The sequence below is a fragment of the Rhodotorula graminis genome (genome assembly GCF_001329695.1).
Source record: "Rhodotorula graminis WP1 unplaced genomic scaffold RHOBAscaffold_3, whole genome shotgun sequence".
NCBI classification, from domain to species: domain Eukaryota; kingdom Fungi; phylum Basidiomycota; class Microbotryomycetes; order Sporidiobolales; family Sporidiobolaceae; genus Rhodotorula; species Rhodotorula graminis.
Window position 1 is genome coordinate 1,486,424 of NW_017264930.1, and position 22,442 is coordinate 1,508,865.

At 68.7% G+C, this 22,442-nt stretch overlaps 8 protein-coding genes across 8 annotated transcripts; 4 read left to right on the forward strand and 4 right to left on the reverse strand.

Annotated features, from left to right (window-relative positions):
• Positions 1 to 83: 83 nt before the first annotated feature.
• RHOBADRAFT_34712 (uncharacterized protein) lies at positions 84 to 3,904 on the forward strand (the record flags this gene model as incomplete). Its single annotated transcript, XM_018413221.1, has 11 exons — positions 84 to 422; positions 501 to 659; positions 708 to 1,089; positions 1,163 to 1,485; positions 1,557 to 2,405; positions 2,492 to 2,685; positions 2,752 to 2,792; positions 2,862 to 2,915; positions 2,976 to 3,216; positions 3,283 to 3,654; positions 3,749 to 3,904. 11 exons carry the CDS (start codon positions 84 to 86, stop codon positions 3,870 to 3,872), a joined length of 3,078 nt encoding a protein of 1,025 aa, XP_018273264.1. The 3' UTR covers positions 3,873 to 3,904.
• Positions 3,905 to 4,287: 383 nt separating this feature from the next.
• RHOBADRAFT_31429 (uncharacterized protein) lies at positions 4,288 to 6,009 on the reverse strand (the record flags this gene model as incomplete). The annotated part of the gene is made up of 6 exons (XM_018412971.1): positions 4,288 to 4,353; positions 4,433 to 4,528; positions 4,644 to 4,768; positions 4,842 to 5,672; positions 5,743 to 5,777; positions 5,849 to 6,009. The coding sequence occupies 6 exons, from the start codon at positions 6,007 to 6,009 to the stop codon at positions 4,288 to 4,290; spliced, it is 1,314 nt and encodes a 437-aa protein (XP_018273265.1).
• Positions 6,010 to 6,803: 794 nt separating this feature from the next.
• Positions 6,804 to 10,584, reverse strand: RHOBADRAFT_52155 (uncharacterized protein; the record flags this gene model as incomplete). The annotated part of the gene is made up of 6 exons (XM_018416194.1): positions 6,804 to 7,523; positions 7,616 to 8,385; positions 8,461 to 8,508; positions 8,591 to 10,097; positions 10,250 to 10,443; positions 10,526 to 10,584. The coding sequence occupies 6 exons, from the start codon at positions 10,582 to 10,584 to the stop codon at positions 6,859 to 6,861; spliced, it is 3,243 nt and encodes a 1,080-aa protein (XP_018273266.1). The 3' UTR covers positions 6,804 to 6,858.
• Positions 10,585 to 10,697: 113 nt separating this feature from the next.
• RHOBADRAFT_34718 (uncharacterized protein) lies at positions 10,698 to 13,485 on the reverse strand (the record flags this gene model as incomplete). The annotated part of the gene is made up of 13 exons (XM_018413222.1): positions 10,698 to 10,774; positions 10,872 to 10,928; positions 11,013 to 11,316; positions 11,401 to 11,474; positions 11,569 to 11,608; positions 11,722 to 11,752; positions 11,852 to 11,963; positions 12,036 to 12,276; positions 12,384 to 12,524; positions 12,687 to 12,694; positions 12,759 to 12,835; positions 12,958 to 13,124; positions 13,279 to 13,485. The coding sequence occupies 13 exons, from the start codon at positions 13,483 to 13,485 to the stop codon at positions 10,764 to 10,766; spliced, it is 1,470 nt and encodes a 489-aa protein (XP_018273267.1). The 3' UTR covers positions 10,698 to 10,763.
• A 453-nt stretch (positions 13,486 to 13,938) lies between these two features.
• Positions 13,939 to 16,884, forward strand: RHOBADRAFT_52157 (uncharacterized protein; the record flags this gene model as incomplete). Its single annotated transcript, XM_018416195.1, has 2 exons — positions 13,939 to 15,538; positions 15,605 to 16,884. 2 exons carry the CDS (start codon positions 13,939 to 13,941, stop codon positions 16,882 to 16,884), a joined length of 2,880 nt encoding a protein of 959 aa, XP_018273268.1.
• A 525-nt stretch (positions 16,885 to 17,409) lies between these two features.
• RHOBADRAFT_42433 (uncharacterized protein) lies at positions 17,410 to 18,452 on the forward strand (the record flags this gene model as incomplete). Its single annotated transcript, XM_018414058.1, has 5 exons — positions 17,410 to 17,449; positions 17,520 to 17,687; positions 17,847 to 17,903; positions 17,976 to 18,008; positions 18,097 to 18,452. The coding sequence occupies 5 exons, from the start codon at positions 17,410 to 17,412 to the stop codon at positions 18,450 to 18,452; spliced, it is 654 nt and encodes a 217-aa protein (XP_018273269.1).
• A 569-nt stretch (positions 18,453 to 19,021) lies between these two features.
• On the forward strand, positions 19,022 to 19,604 carry RHOBADRAFT_34722 (uncharacterized protein; the record flags this gene model as incomplete). Its single annotated transcript, XM_018413223.1, has 3 exons — positions 19,022 to 19,050; positions 19,231 to 19,473; positions 19,551 to 19,604. Coding segments are annotated over exons 2-3 (258 nt in total), but the record flags the coding sequence as incomplete, so codon positions are not given.
• Positions 19,605 to 20,319: 715 nt separating this feature from the next.
• On the reverse strand, positions 20,320 to 21,814 carry RHOBADRAFT_52159 (uncharacterized protein; the record flags this gene model as incomplete). Its single annotated transcript, XM_018416196.1, has 5 exons — positions 20,320 to 20,409; positions 20,501 to 20,773; positions 20,853 to 20,929; positions 21,003 to 21,679; positions 21,708 to 21,814. The coding sequence occupies 5 exons, from the start codon at positions 21,812 to 21,814 to the stop codon at positions 20,377 to 20,379; spliced, it is 1,167 nt and encodes a 388-aa protein (XP_018273271.1). The 3' UTR covers positions 20,320 to 20,376.
• Between the last annotated feature and the right edge of the window lie 628 nt (positions 21,815 to 22,442).

Consider the following 22,442-nt stretch of genomic DNA (forward strand, 5'->3'; position numbering starts at 1 on the left):
AGATGGCGAGCGACGCTCCCCTGCGTGTGCGACGTCGACCAAGTCGTCCTCCTCGCTCCTCGACCAGCGCTCTGCTCAGCACCATGAAGGGCCTCGCCAGCTCCTCTGACGACGAGGAGAAGGTCAAGCGCTCCACCGTCAGCCGCTCGCGTCCTTCGGCCCGGCCTCGACCGCCTCATCTCCCCACCTCGACGAGCGTCTCGCTCGCCCTCATCGCCATAGCCGCCTTGTGGCTCTCGACTCGGCATCTCAGCAGTCCTCAGCACGGAGATGCCGCCGCTGTCCGCCCCCTGAGCGAGCTGGGTCCAGACGAGCGCACCTCGTGGACCCGCGAGGTCGTCGACCGGTGCGAGGAGCTGCACGCGCTGCCCGGTGTGCCCGACTCGTTCTCGAGCAGGAACCTCAGCGACCGCTATGCACCCGTGCGCCCACCCTTTCTCTCTCTCGCGAGCCTCTCTCTGCGTCGTCGCGTCGCTGACCTTCCCCACCACCTCCTCCAGGGAACCTCGCCAACCTTGATCCGCAATGCGACCATCTGGACCGGTCAAGACGACGGCAAGCAGATCCTGTACAACACCGATGTGCTCCTCGACCGCGGCTTGGTCGTCGAGATCGGCGAGGACATCCGCCTCGAGTCGACCAACACGCGCACCCAGGTCGTCGACGCTCACGGCGCCTACCTCGAGTCGGCCAACACGCGCACCCAGGTCGTCGACGCTCACGGCGCCTGGCTCACGCCGGGCATCTTCGACATGCACTCGCACGTCGGCGTCGACTCGTTGCCGGGCCTTTCGGGCGCAGACGACACCAACTCGGTCCAGGGCGCCGTCCTCCCGCACCTGCGCTCGCTCGACGGCATCAACGGCCACGACCTCGCGTTCCGCCGTATCGTGTCGGGCGGCGTCACGTCGTCGCTCGTCCTCCCTGGCAGTGCCAACAACGTCGGCGGCCAAGCGTTCGTCATCAAGCTGCGCCCGACCGCCGAGCGCACGATCGACTCGCTCGTGCTCGAGATGCCGTGGAACGTCAAGCTCCCGTCGGGCGAGCGCAAAAAGCGTGGCGACCCGCCTCGGTGGCGCCACATGAAGAGTGCGTCCTCGCTTTCCCTTTCTCGCGATCCTCGTCCTCCCCGGGCAGGGGCCTGACATGCATTTCCCGACAGACGCCTGCGGCGAGAACATCCGGCGCGTGTACGGCCAGACCCGCCTCGACCTCGCCTGGAACTGGCGCTCCAACCTCGACAAGGCGCGCACGCTCAAGCGGCAGCAGGACAAGTTCTGCCGCCGCGCCCTCGCCGCCACGCAATTGGGTCGTGCGCTCGTCGACGACAAGGGCGACATCGAGAGCTTCCCCGACGACCTACAGCTCGAGGCGCTCGTCGACGTCCTGCGCGGCAAGGTCAAGGTCAACACGCACTGCTACGAGACGACCGACCTCGACCAGTACGTGCGCCTCACGCACGAGTTCGAGTTCCCTGTCGCCGCGGTCCGTCCCTTTCCTCCCTTCTCTCGAGTTCCTCTCTTTCTGCGCGAGTACTGACGATCGCCCTCCTGCAGTTCCACCACGCCCACGAGACGTACCTCGTCCCCGACCTGCTCAAGTCGGCATGGCCCGGCAACGGCACCTCGACGCCCGCCGTCGCCCTGTTTGCGACGAACGGCCGGTACAAGCGCGAGGCGTGGCGAGGGAGCGAGTACGCCGCCAGGGTCCTGAACGAGCACAACATCTCGGTCATCTTCAAGAGCGACCACCCCGTCACCGACTCGCGGTTCCTCCTGTACCAGGCGCAGCAGGGCCACCACTTCGGCCTGCCGGCGCACAAGGCGCTCGCCTCGATCACGACGGTGCCCGCCATCACGGCCGGCCTGTCGCACCGCATCGGGTTCCTCAAGCCCAACTACGACGCCGACGCCGTCCTGTGGAGCGCGCACCCGCTCTCGCTCGGCGCGACGCCTCAGCAGGTCTGGATCGACGGCGTCGCCCAACTCGTCGAGTCGTTCCCGCCCGCACCGCCCGGCGACGACGAGCTCGCGCGCAAGAACGGTCCGCCGCAGGCGAGCCTGCGCGAGGACTACGACCCGACCCGCGAGCAAGAGGACGACGGCTTCGACTGGATCAACCCGGGCGAGACGGTGCGGCGCAAGAAGCCCGAGGTCGTCGAGCACGTCAAGTTCGTCAACGTCGGCGAGGTCCTCCTCAAGGACGCGCAGCAGCCTGGCCTCGTCGAGCAGCAGGACGGCGGCGCTGCGCCTTTCGAGGTCGTCGTTGAGGACGGCAAGATCGTGTGCACGGGCGACAAGTGCGTCACGGCCGACGAGGTCAAGACGGTCGACCTGAAGAACGGCAGCCTCCTTCCGACGCTCGTCACGTTCGGCTCGGCCCTCGGCCTCACCGACATCATCGCGGTGCGTCGTCTCCTCCCCTTCTCGTCATCTCCTCCCCTTCTCGTCATCCACCGTGCCCTCGTCCTGAACCACGAGCCTCCTCGCAGGAAAAGACGACGACCGACTCGCCCTCGTTCGACCCGCTCCTCAACAGCAAGCTCTCCTTCGTCCAGCAGCAGTACGGCCCCAAGGTCTCGGTGCGGGCGCTCGACGGGCTCTCGTTCGGCGGCAAGCAGCTCGTGACGGCCGAGGAGAACGGCGTCGGCAAGGCGATCACGGCGCCGTTGGGCAAGGGCTTCTTGTACGCCCTCGTTCCTCTCATTTGCGGCTCGACGAGCGGCCACTGACTTTTCCTTCCGACATGCAGCCGAGGCCTGAGCGTCGCCTTCCGCACCGGTGCAGCTCATGGTGCGCCCAGAGCGGCTCTCCTGGCAGCGAGACGATCCAGCCTGACCTGACCCCGGCCTACGCCCGCAGTTCTCGAGGACGGCGCCATTCTCAATGAGGCGGCCGCGCTCCATGTCGCTATCGGTGCGTCCCTCCAGCATGGTCCCCTTCTGCGTCCGACCTGACCCTCTCGAGCCTGTGCAGGTCACTTCGGCGGCCCCGCTCCCGTTGCCCTCGAGATCGCCGAGTTGCGCTCGCTCCTCCTCGGCGGCCTCGACAACTCAACTTTCGACGACAAGTGGACGCCCGTCGACTACTTTGGCGAGGTCGCCAAGGGCAAGATCCCGCTCGTCGTCAAGGCCAACAAGGCCGACGTGATCGCGTCCCTCATCCGGCTCAAGAACGAGGTCGAGCTTGCCGGCGACGCGTCGCAGCGCTGGATCATGTGCGTCCTCTGCCTCTCTCACTCGACCTCTCGAGCGAGATACTGACCTGTCTCGTCCTCTCGCAGTCACGGCGGCGCCGAGGCGCACCTCCTCGCTGCCGAGCTCGCCGCCGCCCACATCGGCGTCATCCTCTCTCGCGGCCGCTCCCTGCCCGAGACGTGGGACGAGCGTCGTGCGCTTCCTGGCCCGCCCCTCACGCTCGACACGCCGCAGACGGTGCTCCACCGCGCCGGCGTCATGCTGGCGATCGGGACCGACGAGGAGTGGATGCCGCGCAGCGTCGTGCAGGAGGCGGGTTGGGCGCAGAAGCTCTCGAGGGGCCAGGTGAGCCGCAAGGAGGCCATCGCATGGGTGTCGACCAACTTTGACGAGCTGTTCGGGCTCGAGGACGAGAGCGTCGACGACGAGGACGCCAGGTCGACTTTGTCGCGTTCGAGGTGCGCTCGCCTTTCTCTCTCTCTCTCTCTCCCTTTTTCCTCTCCCTCTTCTCTCGACTGTCGACGTGTCTTGACGAACCTTCTGTGCCTGCAGCGCGACCCCTTCGAGTTTGGCGCACGCGTCGTCGCCGTCTCGAGCGGCTCGGGCGTCAAGCTCTTCCCGTAGACTTATTTCTTCCTCGCACTCTCTCTCTTTCTATCTCCCGCCGAAGCCGTAGCAGTTCTTGTGCATAGTCTCTTTGTCCGCGCCTTTGCCCGACAGTGCTACGAGAGAGACTCGTCGGAAGCTTGACCGAGACTGAGCGCTCGACAGCTCGAGCCGCTCTCGCTCGAACCGCTCTTGCTCCAGTCGGCGGTCCCGAGCCGCTCTCTCTCTCGAAACCGTCGCAGAAGAGGCACAGTTCGCCAGGCATGCATGTGCAACGGCGAGCCGGAACGACTGGGAGAGACGAGAACAGAGAGTAGATACGGGAGAGGAGAAAGGAGGGTCCGAGCGTCAAAGGAGGGTATGTAAAAATGACAGCGAAGGGTGGGACAAAGGGGAGACGAGGGGGTCCGGCGGATGGAGAGACGAGGGCGAGAGGAAGGGACGAGACGCTAGAGGAGGAGAAGATGAGGGAAGGCGAGGACGCCTCAAGGATTGGCGCCGTTGTTGAGGCGCACGCAGAGGATCGACAGGTTGTCGGTGCTGAACGACGACTGCGTCGACCGTCTCAAGAAGATCAGTCACTGCCGCAAAGACCGGGAGGAGGAGAGAGGAGGAGGGAGGGAGACGCACGAGCGCGTGATCGAGCAGCTTCTGCGACGCCTCTTGCGGGCACTCGACGTCCTTGATGAGGTCGACCGCCTCCTGGTCGCTGCACACGTCCCACAGCTGCGCGTACACGAGGACGAGAGAATGTCAGACCGGCTCGAGTCTGTTGACGAGAGCGACCCGTCGTAGCGACGAGTCGCCTTCTCAGGCCGAGAGAGGAGAGAGTGGGACGCACCCCGTCGCACGCGACGATGAGCCACTCGTCCTGCGGGCCGAGGGTCGTCTCGGTCGTGAACGGCGAGCCGACGACAAACTCCTTCATCGACGAGTCGCCGAGCGAGCGCGTGACGGCGAGGACGCCTGCGAGCGGGGCACGATTCGGGTCAGGACATCGTTGACGAGCCGCACAAAGACAGAGAGAGCGAGGACGGACCGTTGACCCGGTTGTTGAGGACGAACCCGCCGGCGTCCGAGATGCGCTTGGCCTCCTTGGCGTCGCTGCCCTTGTGGTCGTACGTGAGGCGGACGGCCCTCCCGCCGCGCGACAGGACCGCCCTCGCGTCGCCGACGTTGGCCGTGTACAGCGTGCGCTTGGCCGCCGACTTGGTGACGGCCGGGCCGGCAATCTCGACCGTCGGCGTCGCGACCGTGTTGCCTCGAGCGGCGGCAGACGAGCCCGACGCGAGCGACGACGTCGACGACGAGGTTGACGACGCGGTAAACTCGTCCGAGCGGCCGGTGAGGAGGTTCTTGATGCGGCTCTTGACCTCGTGCGCGCTCCTGCGCCGGCTGTGCCCGGCCGCCTTGTCCGCCGCCTCGCCGCCTTCTGCCGCGCCCTCGCCGTCGCGCGCGAGCTCCGGCAAGCCCTGCACCGCCGCATCGTTGCCGCTGCCGCCCGGGGCCGACCCTCCCGCCTGCGCGGCCCGGAGCGCCGAACCCTCGTCGGCGACGACCTGCTGGCCCTCCTTGACGGCGACGACGTCGCTGCAGACGCCGCTCGCGTCGCCGGCCGGCCGGCCCTGGTCGTCCTCGAGGCGGAGGAAGCACGTGACGGCCGTGCAGCCCGAGTGCGTGTTGCCGCTCGCGGCGAGCTCGGAGAGCTTGGTGTCGACCGTGTGGAAGGTCGCGTTGAGGAGGTCGGGGATGGGCGTGACGGGCGCCTTGCGGAGGTTGTCGAGCAGATGCTCGTGGAAGTGGTGGCCGCACCACTCGGCGGCGTGCTTGCCCGCGTGACCGTCGAACACGGCAAAGTAGCCCTGGCCGCCTGCGAGCGGAACGAGCAAGGTCAGCTGCGCGCCAGAGAGGGGAGGATAGAAGGGAAAGAGGGTACGCACGGATGCCGCCAAAGTCGTAGATGAACGAGTGCGCGCTGCAGGGGAGGGAGCACGAGGTGAGCGACGGTGGACGAGGTCGAGCGCGAGGGGAACGAAAGGGACGCACTCTTCCATCGTGCGCCTGCACTTCTTGTTGCGGTCGACGCTGACGCCGACCTTGAAGGCCGTCTGCGGGCTCTCGACCTTGGGGTGCTGGTTGACCGAGCCGTACGTGTCGGAGCCCTCGGCCTGGGTCACCTCGACGACCTTGGCGTTGGGGTCGCTCATGGTGCGGCCGCGGCCGGGACGCGACTGGGCCGACGCGAGCGAAGGTGCGGTCGTAGACGATGCCGATGACGAGGCGGGCGAGGTCGACGTGTTGACGGCGTCGACGTCGATGTGGAGCGCGGGTTGTTGCTGTGGCTGCTGCTGCTGTGCGGCCGAGGAGGACGCCGGCGCGCCCTTGGACTCGGACGACAGCGAGCTGAACGAACGGCGGGTCTGGAGCGTAATGGCGGGCGAGCGGGCGAGGGGTGAAGAGGGGAAAGGGAGCGGGAGGGACGAGGAGGGGCGCTGCGGGCAGATGGACAAAGGTCAGTACGGCTCCAGGGATCGGGTTGCCTGGCTCGAGGGTACCGCAGTGGTCGCAAATGCGCTATGCTCTGGGCTCGCACGACCCGCGAGGGGACGGCGGCGCACAGGGAGCTCATCAGTGCTGACGCGGGGCCAAGGGAAACCGAGGGCTCACCTCGAGATCTGGCGCTGAGGGGGACGGCGCGGCTCGGTGGCGGTGATGTGAGTGGTCGACTGCTGGTGCGAGCTCGTGCAGGCTGGGCGTGGGCGAGGCTGCGAGTCGGGGAGGAGCAGAGGCCGGGTCGGTCGAGGTGCCAACGAGGTGGAGGCGGTGGGGAACGGCGACGACCGCTCGAGCTGTCCTTCTGCTGCTGCTGGGCCGTGTCGCGATGCTGCTGCTGGCTCCTTGTCCTCTCAAGGGCGCGCACGGTCGTGGTGAGGGCGAGAGAGGGACCGGTGACGTCGCTCCTCCTCCTCGTCGGATCTGCACCGCCAAGTCCTCGTGCGACCGTGGTACTGCTCCTTTGCAAGCGCAAGCTACACAGGCTCCCTCCCCGTCCACCCTTAAGCGAAAAGCGGCCGGCTCGGCGACCCTCCCGCCGCCTTGAGCGGGTCCTCCTCCTGCGGCGCACCGCTCGCACCGCCGCTGCCGCCCCCTGCGCCCCTCCTCCCCTTATTCTTCTTCTTGCCGCGCTGCTTCTTCTTCTTCCTGCCCCCCGACGGCGACCCGGACGTCGTCGTCGTCGTCTCGCCCCCCGCCTCGTCGTCGTCGTCGTCCTCGTCGCTGCTCAGCGTGATCGTCATGCCCGCCGCCTGCGGCGGCACGTACAGCTGCCGCTGCGGCGGAAGTGGAGGCCGCGGCCGCGGCTGAGGGTGCGGGTCGGGTGCAGGTGCGGGCTGAGGGAGCTGCTGCGGGACGGGCTGCGGCGGCTGGCTGGTGCGAGGACGAGGCTGGACCCCTCGGCCGGCGCCGACGCCCATGACGGCCGGGTGGAACGCGGGCGCGAACACGCTCTGCGGGCCGAGCGCGCTCAGCTCAACCACCGAGTCGGACGACGAGCGCGCCGCCACCGGGCGAGCCGAGGTAGAGGTCGGGAGGCGGTACTCGCTCGGGATCGGGTCCTCGGGGCTCGAGTGCGGCGACGAGCCGGCGCTGCGAGGGCGCACGGGCGTGATGGGCGAGATGGGCGAGGCGTGGCTCTGCGGCGTGTAGTACGCGGCGGACGAAGCTGTGGCCGACGGGGCGAGAGTGGGTGTCAGAGCGGTGGTCTCGGCTCGGACGTACAGAGAGGGAGAGAGAGAGAGAGAGAGAGAGACGCACCGGTGCTCGAGGACGTGTCGCCGCGCCAGGCGCAGTGCTGCTCACCCTGCCCGCACGACTCCTCCTCCTGCTCCGTCCCGCTGCCGACCTGCGCCCTGCTCAAGCTCCCCGCCGCCTGCTGCGCCTGCGACGACCGGCCTGCGACGCCGAGGGAGCCACGCCTGGCAGGCGCAGCGAAGGGCGGATCCGCGCGCTCGAAGCGCGACCTGCGCGGCGAGGGCTGGAAGGGCACGAGCGAGCCACGGCGCGACGACGGCTGCGACGCGGCGGCGGTCGACGCCACATCGCCCTGCGAGAGCGCCGAGAACGGCGAGAGGCGGCCGCCGGGCCCAGGACCGCTCGTCGAGGCCGAGTGCTCGGCGTCGTCGTCGTCGTCTGCGCTCGAGCGGGTGCGCGGGCCCGCCGAGCGCGGCGGGAACTCGTAGCCCGACGACGCCTGCGCCGTGCAGGTCTGCCCGCTCTGCTCCTCGGCGCCGAGATGCTGGTGCTCGCCCGCCGTGTCCTCGCGCCCCGCACGCGTTTCGGCGCCCTCGCTCTCCTGCTCGCCGCTCAGCGACGAGTCCTCGGCGGCGAGAGTAGGCGCGAGGCTGCGCCCCTCGCTAGCCGCTTGACGCGAGACGAGTGCATGCAGCTGCGACAGGGCGTAGGCGGCCGCGGCGTCGGGGCGGTCGTGCTCGGCCGGCGCATCGACGGCGAGGTCGAGGACGGCGGGCTCGCGATCGTCGTTGGGCGGTGACGGTGTGAGGCTGTGCGTCGAGGGCGAGTCGCCGCTGAGGGTGGACGAGGAGGGAGTGCGCGAGGGCGGTGCAGCTGAGGCGGGGGAAACAAGAGGAGGTGGGGGAGACGAGGCGGAAAAGGTCACGTGGCGGTGCTGGATCGACTCGCGCTGGTGCCTGCAGGTCTCGCGCGCAGGTCAGTTCGCTCGTTCGACATCATTCGAGCCGGGACAGACGGGTGCAAAGATTTGGGACGCACCGGTGCCCGCCGCTCATCGCGCTCCTCCTCCTCGCCGCTCCTCCCGCGCCGCTGCCCTCGCTGCCCCCTTGCTCGCTCCCTCCCTGGCTCCTCCTGCGCCTGGCATCCGGCGGCGGCTGCCGCAGGACCTCCTTGGCGACGACCCACCCCTCCTCGACGAGCTCGGTCGCGAACAGGATCGCCTGGCGGACGATCCACAGGAGGATCGCCAGCTCGCGCCACGCCGCGACGACGCCTGCGCACGCCGCGCCGACGAGCTCGACGACTGCGAAGAGCGCGACAGGAGGACGAGGTGCCCAGGGCGACGGCCCCGGGATCCGCTCGGGCGAGGGCTGGAGCGTCGCCGACGAGCCCGAAGCCGATCTCGACGCCGGGAGCGAAAACGGCGTCGAGACGGACCAGCGACGGTGCCTCGACAGGTGCGAGTGGTGGCCGACGTGCAGCTCGCTCGCCTCGCCGGCGTGCGCCGTCTCGACGACGGGCTCGGGCTCGCGACCGGCGCTCGTCGACGCGGCGGGAGGCGCCGAGTCGCGGTACTTGCGGCGCTTGCGCGCCGGCGTGCCGACACGCAGCGCCGAGGTCGTCGTCTCGAGCTTGCGCTTGGTGTGGTGCGTGAGGCGTGGCGCGACGAGCTGCCGCGGCTTGTCGACCTGGAGCTGCTGGTCGAGGCCGACGAGCGCGAGGAGGTACGCGGTGACGGGGAGGAGGACGGCGACGAGGAGGCGGACGAGGTCGAAGAGAGGGTGGGAGGCGAGGAAGGGGAGCGCAAAGGTCGGGATGGTGTACCGCAAGTAGACGAGCTCGAGCGAGTGCTCCTCCTCGGCGGCCTTCTCGACGAGGCTCGCCGAGCTCGTCGCGCCGATCTCGCGCTCGACGCCGTCGTCGCCCGACGAGCTCAAGACGTAGTGCCGCCGTCCTGCGACCGAGGCGACACCGCGCTGCTGCCGGCCGCGCCTCGTCGACTCGACGTGCGGGCGCGAGGCAAAGACGAGCTCGACCTTGCGCGGCGCGGTCGTCGACTCGAGCCACGCCGGGCGCTTCGTCCTCCCGGCACTCTGCTGCACGCGAGACACGGGCGGCGAGTCGATGCGCAGGGTCCACTCGACGTTTGCCGACCAGCGCTCGACGACCTGGACGCGGTCGGCGTGCTCGATGTGCTCTACCTCGCGCTCCTTGCCCTTGCCCTTGCCCTCGCTCGACGCCTCGACATGCTCGGGGACGGTGAGGGCGAGCGACGTCTCCTCGATGCCGAGCGCGCTCAGGTCCCACGAGGCAAAGGGGAGGAGCGAGACGGCGAGGGTCGGCAGGCGGAAGACGGCGAGGGCTTGTTGCGATGCGGTGACGAGCTCGTGAACGGGTGACGCCGTCGAGAGTGGCTGACCGGGCTCGGGGACGGGCAGGAAGGGGAACGAGACGACGAGGTTGGGCGAGACGAGGCGGCGGGTCGAGGAGAGGATCTTGCGGCGAGACGGGGGCGACGATGGCGACAGGAGATGCGCCACCAGGTCTGTGTAGGTGCGAACTGGTGTAAGCGTGCGGTACCTCTTCAGAAACGGCATAGACGAGCTCGTGGCGAAGACCCAAGTTCCGCCTCGGCTCGTCAGGCCGCTCGAGTCGGGCCGGCACCTCGTCGACAGCCTCGAGAGAGCGAGGACGCACCTGAGACGACCTCCTTGTCGACCCTGAGCCCCTCCGGCTCCTGCCCCTCGGCCCTCCTGACCCTCTCCTCCTCCTCATCGCCCCGCGCCACCTTCTGCGACCTGCCGCCACGAGTCGGCGCCGAGGTGCTGTGCGAGGGCGGCTGCATGGCGTATGAAGCGCGTGTGGCGCACTCGCGCTGTCGGGAGCGGCTCCTGCGAGGTGGCGCGAGATTCGAGGTGAGGTGAGAAGGGAGAGCTGCGTCGTCCGCAGCGAGGGAGAGCGGGGCGGACGCACCGAGGTTCAGGAGCGCGGACGGGCGTGCTAACGGCGACCGGACTGAGCTTCTTGCGCATCCTCGGACCTTGGGCGCGCTGCGGTAAGCCGGCGACGGCTCGAGAGCGAGGAGGGGGAGCAACTCGCGAAGGCTTGACCGCTCTCTCGAGCGCTCTCGCCAACGACGACCACGCTCGGTGAGATACTTCTTTGCAGTACAAGACGGCTATGGTACGTGACGAGGCGAGACGAGACGAGCTCAGAACTCCACTGCAGGCGACGAAGAGAAGGGAGGAAAGGTCAGTCGGACGTCGAGAGTACCGAGAGCGCCTCGACGATGGCTCGAGGCAGGTGAGAGGGGACGCACTGGCACCCTCGATGATGTGCGCCAGCTCCTCGCGGCCGTCGCTGCCCTTGAAGCCAGCTGCGGACGTCGCGCGAAAGGTCAGTCGCTCCTCTTGCGCCAGGCTCGACGACGCCGAGAGAGCAAGGAGGATGGCCGACTCACGGGCAAGGTCGAGCACACGCCTCTGCGGCAGCGTCCCCTCGACGAGGTCGCTGACGTCGCCCGTGCCGTACCCGATCGCCTTGAGGCCGCGCGGCACGTCGAGGTTGACGAGGAAGCGCGCGATGCGGTCAAACAGGAGCTGGCCGAGGTCGGCGTCCGACACGCGCGACGTGTCGATGTGGTCCTTGGCGTGCGGCTCGGCGAGCTCCTCAAAGATGTTGGCAACCTGACGGTGGCGGGCCGGGTCGGTCGGCGCCGTGAAGCGGAAGATGGACGGGCCCGCGAGCGCGACCGAGATACCGTGCTGCGGGAGGGTGGGAGGGAAGCAGAAGGTCAGTGTCACGCCGAGAACGGGAGAAGAGGAGAGGCGGCGGTGAGGAGGACGCACAGGGACGATCGGGTGGTTGACCTCGTAGCCCGGGTGCTGCCACTTGCCCTTCTTCTTGTTCAGGCCCGAGACGGCTGCACGAGCGACAGTGTCAGTATAGTGCACGAGAGGGGCTGATAGCCGTCGAGGTGACCACGCCGAGAGCGAGAAGGAGAAGCAGAGACGCACGGTACGAGATGCCGTGCGCGAGGTGGACGCCGGCGTTGCCCTGTAGGGGTGAGGTGGGAGAGTCAGAACTCGACATCATCCTTCCGAAGAGCAACCTCGACCCAGTCCGTAGGTCGAGGGGAGCTCGTAAGGGCTCGAACGAGCGAGACTCACGAAGCCAATGCCGGCAAAGGTCGACGCGAGGCTGTAGACGACGGGAGTAATGGATCAATGACGGTCGCCGATTGTGCTCGAGAGGGGAGAAGAGACTGGAAGACCAGGAGAGAGGGCGCGAGGGACGCACAGCATGCTCGCCTTGGCCTCGCGGTCGTTGCCGTCGCGAGCGACCCTCGGGAGGTTGATGATCGTCTGACGCAGGGCCCACTCGGAGAAGATGTCGGCGACGGGGTTGCGGCCTGAGTGTCGACAGAGTTAGTGAGGGTGCGCGAAAGAGAGAGGCTCGAGAGGGTCCGAGCGAGGGGACGCACCCTGGTACGCCGGGCGCAGGATCGGGTTCGACGGCCTCGGGACGCGCTCCGTGTACGGGATGGCGGTCCAGCTCTCGAGCGCGTGGAAGAGGACGTCGAGGCCGGACGAGATGTGGACCTCGCGCGGGCACGAGTCGGTGTTGAGCGGGTCGACGATGCCGAGGAGCGGGCGCATAGCGCGAGAGGCGATGCCGGTCTTGGCGGACAGGTGAGGAAGGTCGGCAATGGCGGTACCAGTCGTCTGTGGGAGGGAAGTGCTTGGTCAGGCGCAGGTCCTCGGTCATAGGGCCGGGCCTCCTCAACGACGAGGAGAGCCCGCCACGAGAGTTCGGGAGGGGCAAGACGCACCTCACTGCCGGTTCCTGCCGTGGTGGGCACAGCGATGAGGGGGCGGAGCGTCTTCTCGATCGGCTTGCCCTTGCCGATGGGCGCGTTGATAAAGTCGTACAGGTCGGCGTCCGGGTAGACCGTGAAGAGGTTGGCGACTTTCTGTGGGCCTCGCAAAAGGGCGTGACGAGGTTGCGAGATAGAGGAGAAAAGGAGAAGGGTCGCGAGGGAGGGAGGAGAGGGTTTGCGAGAGGAGGAGGAGGTCAAGGCGGGAAAGGGTCAGTCGTCGTCCCTGTGACATTTGAAGGGCAGGGCGAGACGCACAGCGGTGTCTGCGAGGCACAATGCGAGTCAGTCGATCTGCTGCGGGCGAGGAGAGACGACGCAAGGACGCACCGATGACAGAGCCGCCGCCGACGGCCAGGAAGTGCGAGAAGTCGTGCTTCTTGGCGAACGTGATGGCCTCCTCCCAGCTGCGAGTGAAAGTGAGAGTCAGGTGTTTGTGCGTCTGGGTGCGCTCGAGGGACCTGGGCGAGCAACGACAAGGTCCGCTCGCCCAAGTGAGGGGGACCTGAGAGGGAGGAGAGGGACTCACGACTCCTGGTTGGGCTCGACGCGCGTGCGGTCAAACACCTCGTAGCTGACGTTGTTGGCGTCGAGCGACTCGAGGGCCATCTGCATGGGGAGGAGCTTGGCGAGGGTCGAGTCGGTAAAGACGCCGACCTTGCGCGCCTTCATGTTGGCAAAGTCCATGCCGATCTCCTGCGTGTTCGGGGTGCGAGTGTCAGGGCATGGTCCTGTGCGCAGCGCACGGGGAGGAGAGGGCGGGCGATGGTCGGGCGAGTTGTGGGGGGCCGGCGTGGGCGGGGCCGACGGCAATTCGGGGAGGAGAAGGGGAAGGAGAGGGGGGACGGACGCGAGTAACGCCCTCGCCAAAGCGCAGGTTGCTCGCTGCGACCTCGAACGCATAGTCGCCCTGAGGCGCATCGACCGGGGTGGCGTAACCGCGAGCGAGAGGAGCGCGGGTGAGGACCTTTGAGCGGCCGCCAGAGCGGATGGCGTTGCCGGCGTTGAGGATGTCGAGGGGCGAGTTGGCGGCGGCCTGTGCGCCGGTCGAGCACATGGGGCAGCCGCAGTGGGTCTTGTGCAGGCGCTGCATGAGGTTGCGGACGGTCGAGGCGCGCGAGACGACGGGAGGAGGGCGGACCATGGCGGGCGATAGGCAGGTCGCTGGACGGGTGGGCGAGGGGTGGGTCGGGTCGGTGAGTGTGCTGTGCGAGAGCGAGGGAGGCTCGAGTGGTGGTGGAGGACGAGAGCGAGGAGATATCGGCCCCCTTTCCCCGCCCCTCCTCGTCCGCGGGTTGCCCGTCGCCGAGCCGGACCGCTCTCGAAACAGAGAGACACTCACTCACTTGCACTCGCCTGAGGAGGGCGTTGCTCAGCTCGACAACTCGTACTACTGTGCCAGGGCTCGATCGATCTGGTCCACGACTCTCGCTTCACCGCCTCCCAGCGGGTTTGACAGAGCTCGTCCTCCTCATCAGCTCGCTGCCCTCTCCCCCGCCCACCGCGTCGAATGCTCGCCTGGTCGCGCGCAGCTCTGCGCACACACCGCTGCCATGCTCGTCCGCTAGCGCTGCACCGCCAGCTGTCGACCTCGCTCCACCTCAACCTCCCGCCTCGACCACCCGCACCGCCTCTCGCCGCAAACCGTCCGAGGTCCGCCAGGCGCACCGACGCGCACCACGACGACTCGTCCCTCTCCCGCGACTCGTACCACCTCGCGGCCGAGGTGCGCCGCCTCACCGTCCAGGGCAAGGGCGACGTCTCGGCCGCCCTCAACCTCGTCCGCGCGGCACCCGCCGACGCCGCCACCGTCGTCGTGTGGAACGTCCTCCTCAACTCGATCCTCGTCACGTCCACCACGTCCACCGCGGCGCCCGGCCCGACCCATGCCCAGGCGGTCCGCAAGGCGTACGACGTCTGGATGGAGATGAAGCGCAGGGGGATCACGCCGTCGGCGAGGGGCTACGGTACCGTCCTGACGGGCGTCGCCAAGCGCGCCAAGCTCGCCCTCGACGACGCGAGCCGCGGCAGGAAAAAGGCCGAGGGGTGGAACGCCGAGTTGCGGGCCAAGGTCGACATCATCCACAAGCAGTGGCTCGTTCACTGCGAGCGCGTCCTCGCCAAGGGCGACGACGGCGCCGGCGACGTGACCGGGATCGTCGGTCTCGACGGCGCCGAGGTCGAGCCGGCCGAGCGCGACGCCGACGACGGCCGCGCCGACACGCCCGTCGACCTGTCGGCGGTCCCGACCAACCAGTACCTGTCGTTCCTCGCCTCGTCCCTCTCGCTCTCGACCCTCCCCTCTCTCGACAAGGCCGCACCCGTCGCCGCATCCGCACCCGCCGCCGGCCCGGCCATCCTCAAGCACCTCCTCCAGACCTTCCACTCGCTCCCCGACGCCGACGACCCGTCGCAGGGCACCCTCTCTCGCCTCGCCAAGACGGGCGTGTCGTACTCGGTCATGCTCTCGGCACTGCGCACGGGCCTGCAGGCTTCGTGCGCAGCCTCCACCGCCCCATCCTCCCCTCCCTCGTCCACCACCACCGCCGACGCCGCCGCCGCCGCCGAGGCAGGCTGGCCCACCCCGACCGAGCTTCTCGAGACGGCCCTCGCCTCGTGGGAACACCTCCTCGAGCATCCTCCCGCGCCAGAAGCGCCCCTCGCCTCGAGCGCTGCCCCCCTCAGCCCCGTCGTGCCGACCTCGCTCCTCGCCCTCTTCCTCATCCCGAGCTCGGCCGTCCTTCCCGCGGCGCTCTTCACGCGTGCGCTCGACGTCGCACGACGCGCGTTCGGCTTTGTGCCGCCCGCCGAGCTCGCGTTGCTCGAGTCGGCCCACGGCGAGGGCGAGAGCGCTCGCGCGGGTCCGAGCGCCGAGCTCGCCGCCCCGCTGTGCACGCCGCTCGATGCGCCGGGCCTCGGCGTCGCGCTCAGGGTCGCTGCGGCGAGTGGGAGGAAGGACTGGGTCAAGGGCTGGTGGGAGCAGGTCAGGGACTACCCGGCGCGGTTCGGGCTCGAGGGCGATGGTGCGACCGAGGAGGTCAGGGCGAGGGAGGAGAGCGAGATCGTTCTCCGAGCTTGCGGAGCATCTGGCGACGTCGAGGGCATCGAGGGTGCGTCGCTTACCTCCCTCTTCTCTCTCTCTCGTCGCCAACCCTGACCACCTTGCGCCTTTGCAGACGTTCTCGGCTACCTCCTCTCGCCGTCCCTACGCCTCTCCCCCCTTCATCGTCCCGACCTGTCGACCTTTACCCTCGCCATGACGGCCCTCGCCCGCATCGGCACCCCAGCCGCCGTCGACGCCTCGCTCCGCACCTGGACCCTCCTCCTCAGCACCCTCGACCCGTCCCCCTCGCCGGCCATCAAGCCGTTCTACGCCCCTGCCGCCGACTGCCTCGTGCGGTGCGCCCTCTCGACTCGCGACCGCGGCCAGGTCTGGCGCGCCATCAAGGCCGTCGCGCTCCTCGACCCCGAGTCGGCCCCGCACTCGCCCTCGCCGTTCGGCCCGAGCGCCTTCCCGCCCGCCGCGTCCGAGCCTCGCGCCTCCAAAGCCGGCACCGTCGCCCTCGCCAACTCGCTCGCGCTCGCCCTGAGCCGCGTCGTCGCCGCGCCGCACGGCGCCCAGGACTCGCTCGCGCCCGGGTCGGTCCCGCCCTCTCGGCGGGCCGAGCTCGAGCAGTGGAGCGAGCGCGTCGCGGCGTGGGCCAGCGAGGCGGCGCTGCGCGACGCCGAGACGGTCGGCGGCGAGGAGAGGAGGGAGGGCGAGGGCGAGATGGAGTGGCGCAGGAGGATGGTCGCGCTCAAGCGCGCACGTGCGGGCGCGACGGCCCGCAAGGGCGCCTCGTTCGCCCCGTCGGCGAGGACCCCTCGAGCCGACGGGCAGCCGCAGCACACGGAGCGCAGGAAGAAGTGGTGGAGCGACCGGCAGGAGGAGTGGGCGCAGGTGCGGGCCGAGCGGGAAAAGACGGGCGACGGGCGGCGCACGCCGCGAGACCTCCCTCGTCATGGAGCTGGGCGAGAGGAGCGGGCACCGCGATGGGAGGGTGGACGCAGGGAGGAGCGGCGAGCGAGGTTCGACGGCGACAAGGGCGCCGCGAGGGAGGAGCGCCCGGGCAGGTCGACGTACGGCTCGGGGCGGCGCGAGGACCGCCCGAGTCGGCCTTTCGAGCGCAGGGACGATGCTCCTCGGCGCCGCGACGACCGCCCTCGCCCTGAGCAGGGCGACGACCGCGCGCGCTTCCCGCCGCGGCGTCGAGACGACGGCGGCGACTCTGCGTCGGCCCGCCCTCGCTTCGAGCGGTCCGAGCGGCCGGATCGCGGCGAGCGTGGGTCGGGCCGCGGCTTTGAGCGCAGGGAGGACCGGCCGAGGCGCTTCGAAGGGCGCGAGGAGCGGTCGGGTCGGCCGGCGAGGGACGGGTCTTCTCGCTCAGGCGGTGGTCGGCGCGGGTGGGACGACTGACGGGTTCCTGTCGCGTCGGCGGCGTCACCGTGTCCTTGTTGTAGCTCTCTGCACCCCCCTTTCTCGCTGCGCAACGACCATCTCAGCTCTCAACCTCGCACTCGGCCGAAGCGCGCGGGCTCCATCTTCTCGCCGCCGAACTTTGTTCCGGCTGCTCGCCTGCTCGTGCATCGCTGCACAGCTTTGTGTGCAACCTCTGCCACGCTGAGCAAGCAGCTGTCGAGCCCGCTTTTTGTGCGCGCTTTAACCCTCTCGCTTCTACGTGCTTCTCCCGCTTTCGCCGCGCTCATCCGCTGCCGGTGCGCACGTGGGCCAAGCTTGATCATGTGTCTCGCTACGCTAGCCCCTAAAGAAGCTCGTCCGCCTCGTGTCCGCAGGGGAGCTGAGCGGGTCCGCTCGGCGGCGGCCACTCGTCCGACCGGCTCGTCCCATTCTTGTGGGTCTCCATCCACGTCGCTGCCTGTGCGCTCTCTCTGCTTGGCCTCGCACACTTCTGCTGCACCCAACCCACCCAACCTCGCCGACATGCTCAAGCTCGTCCTCGCCGCCCTCTCCTTCTCGACAGGTCCGCCGCCCTTTTCCTTCGTTCCCTGCCGGCCAGGGGCGACTTCTGACGATCTTCCTCGTTCTCCCAGTCCTCGCATTCCCTGCGCCCGTCGCCGTCCGCGACTTTCGCCCTGTCGTTCGCGCGCTCAACGCCCTCGCTCCCGCCGTCGACGTGTCCCTCGCCCGTCGTCAGAGCACGTCCGACGCGCTCAATGGCCTCGAGGGGCTCCTCGAAAAGGCGGCGAGCAACATGAACGGTGGGCAGTGTGCGAGCGAGTGCTCGGCCTGGGTGGAAGAGATCTATGTGCGCTCTATCCTCCTCCCTCGTGCCCCAGTCGAACGAAACTGACGTGTTCCTCCGTCATCGCCGGGTACCGACCCCGCAGGACTGCTCGGACGCTGCGACGTACACGCAGGTCGGGATCTGCGCTTGCGGCAGCGACCAGACCGCAAGATGCGCACGTGCGGCACCTGTGCGTCGCACTCTCTCTTTCTCTCTCTCTCCTTCGGTCCTCCTCGCTCACTCTGCGCACGACTCACTACAGGCTACGGCGGGTCCGACGAGCAAGGCGCGAACGGTGAGTATTTCAGAGCCCCAGACGACGGCGGCCTTGACGATGAGCGACTTTGACTGACCCTCGCGCCGTCCTTGCCCTGCGCCCGCAGACTTTAGCGACTACTGCGCCGACGCCCTCGACACCCTCTCGTCGGCCTCGTCGCGCATTGGTTCGTCGACCTCGGGCACCGGTTCGGCGTCTCGCACGTCGGCGTTTGCCTCAGCCACGTCCGCTTTCGCCTCGGCAACGTCGACCGGGTCCAGCGAGGACGACGACGACAGCTCGATTGGCGGCGGGATCCTGAGCGACATCAACTCGGCGACGAGCCGTGCGCCCGTCCAGAGCGCGACCAACTCGGGCGCGCCGCAGCAGGGCGGCAACAGCGCGGCAGGAACCGTGCGCGCTGGCGGAGCCGCGTTCGTTGGCGGCGTTCTCGGCGGCGCGCTCGTCGTGCTCGCTCTCTGAGCGCCTCTCTCGCGTCATTCCCTCGATCCCTCATCGTCCCCTTCCTTCCAGTCCGTGCCCCTCCTTGTCTCGCGCCCCCGGGCCTCTCGCCTCTCAGTTCCACCTCGTTTAGCGTTCCTCCCTCGCCTCTGCTGGTCAATGCGACTCTTTATCCCTCTCTCTTTCTCAAGTCACGATCGCAATGTTGCACCCGCCCGAGCTAGGAGCGCTGCTGGGCGTCTGGATCCAATCGTCGAGAGAAGGAGGAGGGGAGGAGGAGGGAGAGGACCTAACCTCGCGTCGGGCGCAGCGCTGCGCACAGCGATGCATAGCGAGCAAGTGCAGCACACCGGCAGAGCCACCGCTCGGTCGCCAGCTGAGAGGCGCGAGGGCGGAGCTGAACAACGTGCGGGGCGAGGCTCGCCCTCGTCTGCTCTCGACCACGGCCCGCCCTGTGCTCAAGCACCTCGACAGAGCAGAGCAGCACCAGCAGCAGCCTCGCCCATACCCAACCACCCGCTCGCGCGCTCGCAGAAGAGGCGGCGACCGCACCTCCCCACCTCGCCTCGCCTTCAGCAAGCTCTACACAACTCGCCAACCGTCGAGGGCAGCTCGAAAGGTGCGCACCTGCACTTTCTCTTGACTGTACTTCCTCTGGCACAAGCGCGGAGCTGACTCGTGCCGGTTTCCCCTCCTACTCTCATCACCTCCCCCTCTTCTTCCCGATGATCCCTCGCCCGCCCGGCCTCGCCGACCGATCCGCCCACGACTGCACGCCCACCTCTACTCGTTCACCCAGCCTCAGCACTACCTCCCTCCCGCCTCGCACTGGCTCGCCATGGTCGCCCTCTTCACGACCGCCTTTCACTTTGGCTGGCCCTGGCCGGCCCAGGTCTACGCCGTCCTGAACAAGTACCCGAACCCGCTCGCGGCACACGTCGTCTCGATGGACGTCGTCGACCGCCAGATACTCGAGGACGGCACCATCCGCAGCGAGCGCATCCTCGGCATCCAGCAGGACAGCCCGCGATGGGTCAGGAGGGTTCGTCCTGCTTTCCCTTGTCTCGACTCTTCCTCTCCAGAGAGTAGCCGCACCTGACCGTCGCACCTGTCCTGCAGATGCTCGGCACGCCCGACGTCACGTACGCGCGCGAGGTGTCGTTTGTCGTCCCCTCCTGCATCCCGAGCAGCTCCGACCCCGACCACTCGCCCGCACGAGCTCTCCTCGAGCCGCCAAAGCTCCTCATGGCGTCGACCAACCTCACCCTGTCGTCGCTCCTCCAGTGCCGCGAGTCCATTTCGTACCTCCCGCACCCGTGGCCGCACCTCCCGCCGCCGACCCGACAGCAGTTCGCCCCGGCACTCTCCGTCCGCGACGAGGACAGCGCCGACGACTGCGGCACGATCCCGGGCGAGAGCGCCGACGACTCGGACGATGCCGGCGTTCCTCCCTACCCTCCCCCAGCCGAGACGGACCACCCGTTGTCGCACCCGGCCATGCCGCCGACGACCCTCTTCTCCCAGTCGGCCCTCATCTTCTCGACGGGCGTCCTCGCGTGCGAGCGCTACCCGCCGCACGGCGTCTCGCCCGACAGCCCCGTCCCGCCGCTCGCCAACCCGGCCGCGAGCACGTTCCCGCAGCGAGCGGCCGGCCGCAGGGTCGAGGAGTACAGCAAGGGCCGGTTCGAGGAGAACGCGACGGGCGGGCGCGCCGCGATGCAGTGGGCGGCGGGCAGGCTCTGGCGAGAGGTCGAGACGCCCGAGGGCGGCGAGTGACGGAGCGAGCGGGCTCTTGGGTTCTCTCTTTCTCTCTCTCTCTGTCGGGCAATAGAAGCAGCAGTTCTTTCGCTTCCTTCTCGCTCGTTCGCTCGCCTCGAGAGAAAGTTGCAGCTTGAGAATGGGCGAAAGCTCGTCGTCGTCGATTGCACCTTGCTCCTCCGTCGAGCTACACCAGCTGCTCGAGATCTACACCTCCTTCCTGCGCCGCGACAGAATCGAGTCAGTCACGATCGTCGTCGAAGACTTGGGGAGCGAGAAACAGAGACAGAGAGAGAGAGAGGGCGACGCACCAGCTTGAACACGACCGTCCCGCCCTTGTCGCCCCTCGAGTTCCTCGTCACCTCGAGCACCGTCCTCCCCTTGCCGTCGACGGGCCCAAAGAGCGGCTCGGCGGGCGTAAGTAGCACCGAGAGGTCGACGAGGTAGGCGAATGTCGGGCCGAGAGAGGGTCTGAGCGGCTCGGGGAGGGGGAGGGACGAGAGCGGGGGAGGTTGGCCGCCGGCGGCGGGTGGAGGACCTCGTGGTGTGGAAGAGGAGGCGAGGGGGATGGCGGTGGTGACGACCTGCGCGAGGCGGGGTCAGCGCTCGCGTTCTCGAGCAAGTGCGGCTCTGGAGAGGGGAGAAGGCGAGGAAAGGACTCACGAGGACAGCGAGCGGGGCAGTAGTTGATCGTGCGAGCGTGCCCATTCGACGCATGAAGGCGATCAGCTTGGCTTGTCCTGCGGGAACGAGGAAGGTCAGGTCGAGAAGGTCGGGCAAGAGGGAGACAGGGAGGGGGAGAAGGGGACGCACCTTGCGCGGACCCGCTCGAGAGCGCCTCGCCACCGACGAGGGTATCGAGCGAGTCAATCACGACCATGCTGAGCGTCTCGGTCTTGCCCGTCGCCTCGGTTTCGGCCGCGAGGACGTCGAGCGCGTCGCCCGACTTTCTCGGGCTCGACACGGCGAGCCGGTCGAGCGTCGCGATGGCGAGATCTTGGGGCGCCGGCTCCTTGCCGTCGTCGCCGGCGAACGAGCCGCCGAGGGCATACAGGCGCGGGACGAGGACGTCGCGCAGGATGGCGAGGCAGCGGTACGCGTCGAACGAGCCGCCCGGGTCGAGCCAGGCGGCTCGCCTGTCGGCGTGGAGCAAGAGGTGCAGGAGGACGACGTAGAGCGCAAAGACGGTGCGACCGCTGCGGCGCGGCCCGCACACGTCGATGAGCTCACCGGCGCAGAATCCGCCGTCGAGAAGGACGTCGAGGTCGTCGAGCGAGGTCGAGTACCGCTCGCGCTGCTTGCCCTTGCGGTCACGGCTCTGCTGAAGGAGGTAGGTGCCGCTTAGGGCGGGTGCGGCGAGGTTGGTCGTGACGAGGGATTGGAGGCGGTCGAAGAGGGTCGGCGGGAGGAGAGGGTGTGGTGGAAGCGGTGGCGCGAACGCGAGGTCGACGTCTGGAGGGTCGCGCGTCGGGGGCAGGGTGAGCTTCGGGCTGCGACGGGCGGAGCGAGGGCACGGACAGGGACGTGCCGGTGACGATGCGGTGCTCGCGTTCGAGGTGGTCGAGGGCGAGCGAGAGGTCGTCGTCCGGCGCGAGCAGCGGGAGGAGCTTGGCGAGAGCCGTCATAGCTGTTTGAGCTCGCTGGCCGTGCTGGCTAGCCTGGCCTGGCCTCGGGGAGAGCAGCAGTCGAGCGAGACGGCGAGGAGACGAGGGAGTTCATCTGCGTGCTCTCCTCCACCTCGCCCACTCGCCCCTGGACCTGCTCCAGCAGCCGTACAGTGTACTGCTACACTCTCTCGACGCACTCGCACCACACCCGCACCGGTCAACGCACTTGCGAGCCTCCCCTCCCCCTCCTCCCCCTCCTCGACTTGCCGCCCTCGTCCGCCTCGCCTCGCCGTCCTGCACGCCCGAGCGACTCGACTCGACATACCACGATCTCGAGTGACATCTTCGAGCGTCGACGCGTCCCGCCACGTTGCCTCGTCGTCGCGGCGGCCGCACCGTCCAGTCAGACTCGCCCTTGAGCTCTCGACCTCCAGCAGCTTACGCTCCACAGTCGGTGCACCGGCGTCTACCTTGCCGAGTGCACCCTCTGTCCTCGCTCGCTCGAGTGGCAGCTTTCACGTGAGCCAAAGGCCGCACGTTGTGTCGCCGGCGGTCCCGCGACATTCAGCTTTGGACTGGGCTCGGCTCAAGGGGCGCGCCGCGCGGACCTCTCCTGCGCGTGCGCCCCGTGCGGTGTGCGAGGGTC